Source organism: Ranitomeya imitator, chromosome 5, assembly GCF_032444005.1.
Source record: "Ranitomeya imitator isolate aRanImi1 chromosome 5, aRanImi1.pri, whole genome shotgun sequence".
Classification (NCBI taxonomy): Eukaryota; Metazoa; Chordata; class Amphibia; order Anura; family Dendrobatidae; genus Ranitomeya; species Ranitomeya imitator.
Genome location: NC_091286.1, coordinates 434,501,792 through 434,513,807, shown reverse-complemented (window position 1 = coordinate 434,513,807; position 12,016 = coordinate 434,501,792). Strand labels below are relative to the sequence as shown.

At 36.9% G+C, this 12,016-nt stretch overlaps 1 protein-coding gene across 8 annotated transcripts in view; it reads right to left on the bottom strand.

Annotated features, from left to right (window-relative positions):
* LOC138638112 (IgGFc-binding protein-like) overlaps positions 1-8,548 on the bottom strand; it is a 246,804-nt gene extending 238,256 nt beyond the window's left edge. For 7 of the 8 annotated variants that reach the window (XM_069727130.1, XM_069727129.1, XM_069727132.1 and 4 more), the window contains exons 1-2: positions 8,413-8,537; positions 6,756-6,815 (exon numbers count right to left, since the gene is read on the bottom strand). In XM_069727130.1, coding sequence (XP_069583231.1) covers positions 6,756-6,815; positions 8,413-8,483 — 131 coding nt within the window. In that variant the 5' untranslated portion in view covers positions 8,484-8,537. Of the gene's footprint in view, positions 1-6,755; positions 6,816-8,412 lie in introns of all 8 variants that reach the window. The other variant, XM_069727126.1, reaches the window with a different exon arrangement.
* Between the last annotated feature and the right edge of the window lie 3,468 nt (positions 8,549-12,016).

Here is a 12,016-nt window from a genome sequence, read left to right as displayed (position 1 = left end):
AGGGTTGGGGCTAAAGTTAGGGTTAGTGTTGAGGCTAAAGTTAGGGTTAGGGTTGGGGCTAAAGTTAAGGTTAGAGTTGGGGCTAAAGCTAGGGTTAGGGCAAAAGTTAGGGCTGGGGCTACAGTTAGGGTTGGGGCTACAGTTAGGGTTAGGGTTGGGGCAACAGTTAGGGTTAGGGTTGGGGCAACAGTTAGGGTCAGGGTTGGGGCAACAGTTAGGGTTACGGTTGGAATTAGGGTTAGGGTTAATGTTGGGATTAGGATTGGGGCTACAGTTAGGGTTAGGGTTGGGGCTAAAGTTAGGGTTAGGGTTGGTGCTAAAGTAAGGGTTAGAGTTGGGGCTAAAGTTAGGGTTGGGGTTAAAGTTAGGGTTAGGGTTTGGATTACATTTACTGTTGGGATTAGGGTTGGGATTAGGGTTAGGGGTGTGTCAGAGTTAAGGGTGTGGTTAGGGTTATGGTTGGGATTAGGGTTAGGGGTGTGTTGGAGTTAGGGGTGTGGTTAGGGTTAGGATTAGGGTTAGGGATGTGTTGGGGATAGGGATTGAATTGGGATTAGGGTTAGGGGTGTGTCTGGGTTAGGGGTGTGGTTAGGGTTACCGTTGGAATTAGGGTTAGGGGTGTGTTTGGATTAGGGTTTCAGTTATAATTGGGGGGACTCCACTGTTTAGGCACATCAGGGGCTCTCTAAACGTGACATGGCATCCGATCTCAATTCCAGCCAATTCTGCGTTGAAAAAGTAAAACAGTGCTCCTTCCCTTCTGAGCTCTCCCGTGTGCCAAAACAGGGGTTTACCCCAACATATGGGGTATCAGCATACTCAGGACAAATTGGACAACTTTTGGGGTCTGATTTCCCTGGTTACCCTTGGGAAAATAAAAATTTGGGGGCTAAAAAATCATTTTTGTCGGGAAAAATAATTTTTTATTTTCACGGCTATGCGATATAAACTGTAATGAAACACTTGGAGGTTCAAAGTTCTCACAACACATCTAGATAAGTTCCTTGGGGGTCTAGTTTCCAATATGGGGTCACTAGTGGGGAGTTTCTACTGTTTAGGTACATCAGGGGCTCTGCAAATGCAATGTGACGCCTGCAGACCATTCCATCTAAGTCTGCATTTCAAACTGCGTGCCTTCCATTCCAAGCTCTGCCATGCACCCAAACAGAGGTTTTCTCCCACATATGGGGTATCAGCTTACTCTGGACAACTTGTACAACCACTTTTGTGGTCTAATTTCTCCTGTTACCCTTGGGAAAATACAAAACTGGGGGCTAAAAAATAATTTTTGTGGGAAAAAAAATAATTTTTATTTTCACGGCTCTGCGTTATAAACTGTAGTGAAACACTTGGGGATTCAAAGTGCCCACCACACATTTAAATAAGTTCCTTAGGGGGTCTACTTTCCAAAATGGTGTCACTTGTGGGGGGTTTCAATGTTTAGGCACATCAGGGGCTCTCCAAATACGACATGGAGTCTTATCTCAATTCCAGTCAATTTTGCATTGAAAAGTCAAACGGCGCTCCTTCCCTTCCGAAATCTGCCATGCTCCCAAACAGTGGTTTACCCCCACATATGGGGTATCAGCGTACTCAGGACAAATTGCACAACAACTTTTGCGGTCCAATTTCTTCTGTTACCCTTGGGAAAATAAAAAATTTGGGGTGAAAAATCTTTTTTTTTTTAAATATGAATTTTTATTTTTACGGCTCTACATTATAAACTTCTGTAAAGCACTTGGTGGGTCAAAGTGCTCACCACACATCCAGATAAGTTCCTTAGGGGGTCTTCTTTCCAAAATGGCGCTTCTTCCCTTCCGAGCTCTGCCATGTGCCCAAACAGTGGTTTATCCCCACATATGGGGTATCAGCGTACTCAGGACAAATTGCACAATAACTTTTGGGGTCCAATTTCTCCTGTTACCCTTGCTAAAATAAAATAAATTGGAGCTAAAGTAAATTTATTTTTTTTTTTAAAGTTAGATGTTCCTTTTTTTTTTAAACATTCCAAAAATTCCTGTCAAACACCTGAAGGCTTAATAAACTTCTTGAATGTGGTTTTGAGCACCTTGAGGGCTGCAGTTTTAGCATGGTGTCACACTTGGTTATTTTCTATCATATAGACCCCTCAAAGTAACTTCAAATGTGATTTAGTCCCTAAAAAAAATGGTGTTGTAAAAATGAGAAATTGCTGATCAACTTTTAACCCTTATACCTACCTAACAAAAAAAATTTGGCTCAAAAATTGTGAAGATTGAAAGTAGACATGTGGGAAATGTTACTTATTAAGTATTTTGTGTGACATATCTCTGTCAATTAAGGTCATAAAAATTCAAAGTTGAAAAATTGCGAAATATTCAAAATTTCCGTTTTTTTCACAAATAAACACAGGTAATATCCAAGAAATTTTACCACTAACATGAAGTACAATATGTCACGAGAAAACAATGTCAAAATGACTGGGATCCATTGAAGCGTTCCAGAGCTATAACCTCATAAAGGGACAGTGGTCAGAATTGTAAAAATTGGCCCGGTCCATAACGTGCAAACCACCCTTGGGGGTAAGGAGGTTAAGGGATGACACAAGGTAAGGATAAAAAAAGTATATTTCTTATAATTTTCCAATTACAGAACCTAAATAAATCCAGCTCCTGGACAAGAGTGGAACTATTTCTGCCTAAAAAAAACCCCATATAATTTCTCTAATGCAGCCACTTTAAAGACCACTTACTTCTGGAAAATATACATATTAAAACAAGTATTAATAGTGATAATGGCAAATAAAATGCACTTAATGCATTCATCACTAGGAGTCAAATAATGCCACTTTATCTTTAAACTTCGATTATGTATTACGCACAAAGCTTGGAGCAGTTTTGCTAATCTTATGAAGTGAGGCTGGTTATCTGTTTTGTTGCCTAAGAGAAGTTGTCATATACAATAGGGATGGTGGAGGTCAATGTCTTATGACAACTGTAGTGAACTTTGGCTAATATTATGACTAGCTATAATCTTAGATAATGAAAGACAGATGAGACCAGGTTTATTGTACCAAGTGGTATCTAAGAAGTCTTGCTTCAGTCTTCTCCATTTGGTTCCATCATTTTAACAGTGACAATTACTAGGACAGTAATCCAAATAACACGTAATGTATTTCAAATCACTTTTGGCAACTGAAGCATCTGATAAGGAGTGAAAAATGACGGCTAGATCCTAACATTAATGCGTCTTTCTTAACTCAAACTGGAGCCTGCAGTCATTTATATTGCTCTCTGGTTTCATTCCATACCCAATAACAATTATGGCAGTTTCGCAATATTTTATGGCAGCCATTGCTTAGTGTTCAGTACAGGTACACTAAAGCTATACATTTCAATGTTACAATGCTGAACATCTATTCAGACATTTTTAAGAGTTGATGGGCCAGATTCATCATTTGGATTTTTTTAAGTCACAATTCTTTTGTCTTGTGGTTTTTGTTTTTTTGCGCTAAATTTTTCAACTTAGAGCATGTGCTTCAATTATTTGTTTATTTGTTTTGTTTTGTTTTTTTTACTTTTTTTAGCTTTTTTAGAACAAAAAAATTATATCTTTCTCAAAAATGTCACAAAACTTATAGTAAAATTTCATGCATCGATAAAAATTGCTCCAGAAGGAAAAGTGGAGTTCGATTGAACAAAATAATGTTGCGACCTTTTAAAAATTTGCAATTGATTAATGGGCCACAAACTTCTGGAAAGCAAAAGCGAAGCGCACATAGGCAAATGAAAAAAGTGAATACGTATAAAATAGGCTTAACCCCTTCACGCCGCGGCCCTTTTTCGTTTTTCGCTCCCCGTCAATATGGCCATGTAGGGCTTATTTTTTGCGGGACAAGTTTTACTTTTGAACGACACCATTGGTTTTACCATATCATGTACTAGAAAATGGCAAAACAAATTCCAAGTGTGGTGAAATTGCAAAAAAAGTGCAATCCCACACTTGCTTTTTGTTTGGCTTTTTGCTAGGTTCACTAAATGCTAAAACTGAGCTGGTATTATGATTCTCCAGGTCATTACGAGTTTATAGACACCAAACATGTCAAGGTCATTTTTATCTAAGTGGTGAAAAAAAGTTCAAAACTTTGCTAAAAAAAAAATGCACCATTTTCCGATACCCATAGCATCTCCATTTTTCATGATCTGGGGTCGGGTGAGGGCTTATTTTTTGCGTGGCGAGCTGACATTTTTAATGATACCACATTTGTGCAGATATGTTCTTTTGATCGCCCGTTATTGCATTTTAATGCAATGTCGCGGCGACCAAAAAAAGTAATTCTGGCGTTTCAAATTTTTTTCTCGCTACGCTGTTTAGCGATCAGGTTAATGCTTTTTTTATTGATAGATTGGGCGATTCTGAACGCGGCAATTCCAAATATGTGTAAGCTTGATTTTTTTTTTACTGTTTTATTTTGGATAGGGCAAAAGGGGGGTGATTTAAACTTTTATTTTTTTTTTTCATTTTTTTCATATTTTTCAAAACTTTTTTATTTTACTTTTGCCATGCTTCAATAGCCTCCATGGGAGGCTAGAAGCTGGTACAACCAGATGGGCTCAGCTACAGAGCAGCGATCATCAGATCACTGCTCTGTAGCTGAAATGCAGGCTTGCTATGAGCGCCGACCACAGGGTGGCGCTCACAGCAGGCCAGCATCAGTAACCATAGAGGTCTCAAGGACCTCTATGGTTACCATCCTGATGCATCGCCGACCCCCAATCATGTGATGGGGGTCGACAATGCGCTCACATCTGGCCGCGCGGCCGGAAGCGGTAGTTAAATGCCGCTGTCAGCGTTTGACAGCGGCATTTAACAGGTTAATAGCAGCAGGTGGATCACGATTCCACCTGCCGCTATTGCGCACATGTCAGCTGTACATAACAGCTGACATGTCGCGACTTTGATGTGGGCTCAACGCCAGAGCCCACATCATAGGGGGAGACACGACATGTGCCGTATTATTACGGGGCATGTCGCGAATGGGTTAAATAAAGGAACAAATCAGTAGCAGAATTTGGTGTAAATCAGAAACAGGTAAAAAAAAACCTGTCAGGTCTGATAACACTATTAACATGTAGATATGAGGATAAACTGCAGGTTAATAGCATTATAATAATAATAATTATTATTTTTTTTTTTTTCTAGAGCGCTGACATATTCCGCAGCGCTTTACATTTTAGAGGGGACTTGCACAGACAATAGACATTAAGCATAACAATAAACACAGATCAACAGATACCAAAAGGAATGAGAGCCCTGCTCGGAAGCTTACAATTTCTGAGGAAAAAGGGGAGACACGAGAGGTGGATGGTAACAATTGCTTTCGTTGTTCGGACCAGCCATAATGTAGGAAATCGGGTGTTCATGTAATGCTGCATGAACCGGTTATCAGCCAGAAAATGTAAAAGTATAGACACAGAGGGCTATTAAATGCTTAAGGTGTATGAGAACATGATACGAGGAACCTGATTATGTTAAAAATTTTGAATGTTCAACACAGGGATCGTTAGGTTAATGTGTTGAGGCGGTAGGCCAGTCTGAAGAAATGCGTTTTTAGTGCATGCTTAAAACTGTGGGGATTGGGGATTAATCGAATTATGGTAATCAAATTCCAAAAAATTGTCACAGCACGTGAAAAGTCTTGGAGAGGGGAGTGGGAGGTTCTGATTATTGAGGATGCTAACCTCAGGTCATTAGCAGAATGAAGGGCACGGGTAGCGTGGTAGATTGAGATGATGGAGGAGATGTAGGGTGGTGCTGAGCCATGGAGTCTATAGTTAGTGGCACAGGGCAATCTTGCCTTGCGCAGGTGTGTACTATGGAGGACAGAGAATGAACGTCACTCCAATATTGCAGCCAGCGGGTAGGGAAAGGGTGAATCAAACACCCAAAAACCCCGCCCCTATGGCTGAAGATTGTTCCCTCCAAATTCAGGTGACAGAGTCCTTTTTAATAGCGCTATAGAACTGGACAGGTACCTTTTAAAAACACCAAAAAGTAATAAAAAAAAGTTCAAATTCAGTAGTAGAGCACTATGTCTGCCATATGAGACACATTATAGGGCTTTTGCTGCAAAAGAATGAGCCCGAAATCACATTTTGTAAGTGCATTTAATGACAATTAAGATTTTGCAATCATGCAAATTAATAGCCAATTAAATAGCTTAGTGTATTTGTGCATGTAATTGCCATGGTTACTAATAAATAAAATATTATAATTATTAGATTTGTAAATTACTGAACGTCAATGTGGTATACCCATCAGCATTAACAAATATGTCATCTGCTGTCTTGTCATTTACCCATTGCTGTATATGAGAACTAGGCATTGAGATACTCAAACAATCCTCCTCAATAAAAATGGAGAAGATATTAATAATCGCACGAGTCAATATCCATAAAAAGAAGGGAGAACTTTTAGCTCAAGATCTTATGTAAGAACTTGCATATACGTCACATTAGATATATTGAGCAGTAATAATCCAGATATAACAATCCAACAGAATTAAACATGGAGAAAAAGGATTCAGACAATACAAGGGAATATATGAAAAAAAAGGGTAAATTGCAGATGTCTGATATCGTCAGCGTCTTATTAGACAAATGCTAATTCCTTCTAGGCAGAGATCATTTAGACTTCTGAATAGGAAAGGTACAAAAGCAGATAATAGAAGGCAAATACAGCTTAACATATAAAGTTCTTCAGAAGTAAATTCGTACCAGGCATTATAATACCGAGGTTGGCAGGACAGGCAGCCTCTGCCACAGCACAATCCACTCCTGTGGGTGAGAGAAAGGTGAAAGAAAAGAGTCATGATGGTGATAGGTTCATTATTGTGGTATCATAGCGATATATTATACATGGTGGACTTCATGACTATTGAAACTTTGTTCTACTTGTTTACAACTTAGATTTTTACAACTTTTCTTGTAGCAACTAAAGTGATGTATGCACTAGGTACTTGCTAAGAATCTTGCATACTAGACTAAAACGGAACCTCCTGGAATACTCGTCTCTAAACATAGTTTAGTTTGTAGGAGGGATTTTTTTTTTTATTTTAGAGATCCGAATCTCCATTTTGCTTCCACATAGCTTCAAAGATTCATGACAATGATAGAATTTTGGTTGCAAACAACCACCACTAGAGGGAGCTCACTCATTTGGATGTAGACAGGTCCCATTGAGTTTAGAGCTAGCAATTTGTATACGTGTATATATATATATATATATATATATATATATAATGTGGAGCAATGGCACATATAAAAACAAATGTCTCAGGTCAGAAATTTGCATGGATTCCAAAAAAATATAGATACATAAAATGATCTCTTAACGCCTGTAATTTAAATTCTTCACCATTTCAGCCTAATATACAAAACTCATGTGCAAACTCACAAATAGGCAAAAAAAATTGAGCCATAGTGCTGCCATCAATAACAAATACCTAATGTTAAAATATGAGATACTGTAAAACATAAAAGAGGAAATACTTTGCTTCATGTCTGTTTGAAAAATTACTAGAATATGAAATTGTAATTTGTTGCACAAAACCTAACACTAATATTCTGCATGGCAAAGATACTTGTCCTCTCCTCTCACATGCACACTTGCTTATCCCAACACTACATGTTTTCCCAATGGGGAGAGTGGAGTAAGCTGCTGCCAGACATCTCTGGATGCTGCTCATCTTCCCTAAGAACAGAAAGATATGTTGAAATCTCATAGCCCAACCCTAATATTCCCATACACTTGCCATCAGGGACCATATTGGGTGGTCCTCCGGTCTCCATGATATTTGCGGGAGTACATGGCATTACACTAATGTGCAAGGCTCTATGATTATAGACTGCAGATACCACAATAGAAACTGCTTAGTATAAGGGCTGTGATATATTGCACTTTCTTTGTCATAAATTGTGATTTGATTACAATCCTCATCATTGGGTTCAACGACTCAATGATTTTTTTTTTAAAGTAGCTCCTGTCTCCCTCACCACATCCATTGCAGTGATTACATCGGTCAAGATTTGAGAAAAACGGCAAAAAACTGAAACATTTGAAATGACTCGATAATTAATCTTACAGGATATTCCAACCAAGGGAGGTATTCAAAGAATAGAAACACCTTCTACATTCACGATGTAAGTTATATAATGTTTTATATATATATATATATATATATATATATATATATATAAATATATATATATATATATAAATATATATATATATATACACATATATTAAATATAAATATATATGTATATATATGGGTATATATATATATATATATATATATATATATATATACATTTATATATCTATATAAACCGTTGATATGTTTTCTTTACATTTATCAGTAATGTTACTCACCCTAAAGCTTGTAGGATAAATATATGAACCAGGTATAGCTTGAATTTCCAGAAGTTCCCCATTGCTAGCATTATTCCACTGTCATACAAGCAGCATGGTCAATCTTTTCTCAGTCCACACTTGCAGGTAAGAGAGAAGGCTAAAGTCTGCAGTGATTTAAATGGTACAAGGTCTGGGAGGGGGCGGCCATAAAATATTATTTATTAGAGTAGGAAGTGCGTGATCAAGCTCCAGGAATGTATTGCAATTTGTTGAGGCTACTTGGGTTCTCATGGTGACAGTTTTCTGGGTGTTGTTGCTTTATAAAATGTGTTTATCCGACATTTACCACTTTTCTTCGTTCACTAATGTTCAATGTATTATGCGCCTCCATTGACAGTTAGTGCAAGAAATGTAACAAATGGGTTTTTTAATCATTTTACTTTAAGCGGGTGGTAAGTAATGAGAAACTTCGTATTATCTACTATACATAACATTACTATATGTGCAGATATCCTGGTGTATTAAATAGTGAGATTGTAGCTCATCTCTCTCCATCTCTTTTATTAATAACAATAACGTGGTGATTGATTACAGCTGAAGCAGCTCTCCTGTTTTATTCCTGTATTATTATTTTCTGAAGGTCATTATTATTGTATTTTGTATATATATTTATCAGACTGTAACGCTTACGTAGCTTGTTTCCCAAAAAAAAGGTTTAAGCTTACTTTTTACAATAGAAAAAGAACAAATAAAAACTTAATTTATATTTATAAATATGTTAAATAAAAAAATTACTTTCTTTCCAGAGGTCCCCAAGGTTCTTGCTTTAATTAACAAATAAAGGAGAATTTAGCCTCAATTGAGAGCAGTAAATTCACTTTACTATAAATCAACAAAGCATTAATAGGGTTTGTATTCCCCATAATGGGATATTTTATACATGTGATTAGTTATAAATGTGATGCTATCTAATGTGAGGGGTCCAGTGATAGAATCCCCCCTCATCAATCGATTTTAGTGAGGTCTGTTATATTGCCTGATTCTAGATAGTGAGTCTTTAATGTGTGTGTTTACTTTAGTCTACCTTATATTATTATTATTTATTATTATAGCGCCATTTATTCCATTTATATCATATAGTTTATCACAAAGGGTCTGAAATAAAGCATTTATGATGATCGTACAGTAATTCTCTACTTTCCGTGCTCTTTAATAATTAATGCAATATCCATTCTCTTTGCTTAGTCATTTTATTTCTATAATAATGTTGTGAAATAATACAGCACGGCGTTATTGATTATGCAAATACGTTTTCAAATTAACAAAATAATTTTAGAACTGTCTCACAGTTTCAGAAAATACTTTTTACAACAAAAACTATACTTCCAGACAATGCAAAACACATACATTTATATAGCTATACCTATATATATATATATATACATGAATGCTGACCTCATTCCAGGAAGAGAAAATTCACACCGAAATAAAAACTTTATGATCTGGGTGGATTATTGCAGGAATAATTCTTTTCAAATGTTTTGCCAGTTCACTTGTCAGAAACTTTACATTTGAAGTCAATCCTGAAATTGATCTGTGTGATTCCAACAACATAGGGTCTCTGCTTAAAAAAAAAATTACAGTAATTTCAACTTCATTCTTCCCTTCTTCATTTGTTGGGTTGAAAGTATAATTTTGGAAACAAGACATGAGATTTTTCATAAAATGTATATAGCAAATCATATAAGCCTGCTGTTGTGTTATCGGCAGACAGATATTTCCGATAATGTTATAGGACAGTCAAGTGAGCCCTGAGGAGTGTTTATTGATCCAAAATAATGACTGGTATCTTTTACTTTCAGAAATAGAATTATTGAAACATTTGTTGAATTTATTGGTCTCTAATCTAAGTTTCTATTCTATCTGCACATTCTTAAACAGCTGTTAGAGGAATTATCAATATGTGATCTTACGGTGAAATTCATGTGAGCTCTGAACCCTTTACTATCAGGGTTTTCTCTGCATTTTGCATCTCTTTTAGCCTGAACAATTTTTGCACTTTTGACATGTACTAATAAGTTGCTATTATCCCTATATCTTTCTATCTACAGTTGAAACCAGAAGTTTATACACACTATATAAAAAGACACATATGCAGGTTTTTCTCAATATCTTGTATGAAATCACAATAAACCTTTCCCATTTTAGGTCAATTAAGATTACCATAGTGGTTAATATTTGCCAAATGACAGAATAATGAGAGAGAGAATGTTTTAAGGTATTTTATTACTTACTGCAAAGTTAAAAGTTTACATACACTGAGATTACTTTGCCTTTAAACAGTTCTGTACTGCCCATATAATAAAGTCATGTGATTGGAAGCTTCAGACACACCTGTGGATGTACACCTGAAACAGTGCATCATGGGAAAGTCTAAAGAAATCAGCCAAGATATCAGGAAGAGAATTGTGGACTTGCACGAGTCTGGCTCATCCTTAGGTACAATTTCAAGATACCCGAAGGTGCCTCGCTCATCTGTACAAACAATTATACACAAGTAGAAACTAGATGGGAATGTCCTGCCATCACACCGCTCGGGAAGGAGATGGATATCAACCCAAGGACAAGATGATGATGATGGCGGATACTGGTAAGGTTGTGTCAATATCCACTGGGAAACAGCACTGTATCAACATGGGCTGAAAGGCCACTCTGCCAGGAAGAAGCCATTACTCCAAAAGAAACATAAAAAGCCAGATTAATGTTTGCAAATGCATGCAGGAACAAAGACCTTAATTTTTGGAGATATGTCCTGTGGTCTGAAGAAACTAAAATGGAACTTTTTGGGCATAATGACCATCGTTACGTATGGAGGAAAGAGAAAAAAGCTTGGAAGAATAAGAACACCATCCCAACTGTGAAACACAGGGTTGTCATCATCAAGTTATGGGGTTGTTTTGTGCAGGAGGGACTGGTGCACTTCACGAAATAGATGGCATCATAAGAAAAGAAGATTAAGTGGCAATAATGAAGCAACGTCTCAAGACATCAGCCAGGAAGTTAAAGCTTGGGTGAAAATGGGTCTTAAGTATCCTTAAGTGGCTTAAGGATGACAAAGGCAATGTTTTGGAACGGCCATCACAAAGCCCTGATCTCAATCCTATTGAAAATGTGTGGGCAAAGGTGAAATGGCAGGTGCGAGCAAGGTGACCTACAAATCTGGATCAGTTACACCAGTTTTGTAAGGAGGAATGGGCCCAAATTCCGGCCAACTATTGTGAGAAGCTTGTGGAAGGATATCCCAAACTTTGACCTAAATGATACAGTTTAAAGGCAATGGTACCAAATACTAATGAAATATATGCAAACTTTTGACTTTGCAGTAAGTAATAAAAAAAGTCATTCTCTCTCTTTTACATTATTCTTGCACATGGCAAATATTAATAATTATTAGTAATCCTAATTGACCTAAAATGGGAAAGGTTTATTCTGATTTTGTGTCAGATATTGAGAAACACATGCATATGTGTCTTTTATATACAGTAGTATATGTAAACTTCTGGTTTCAATTCTATCTATCTATCTATCTATCTATCTATCTATCTACCTGTCCTTCTCTCTG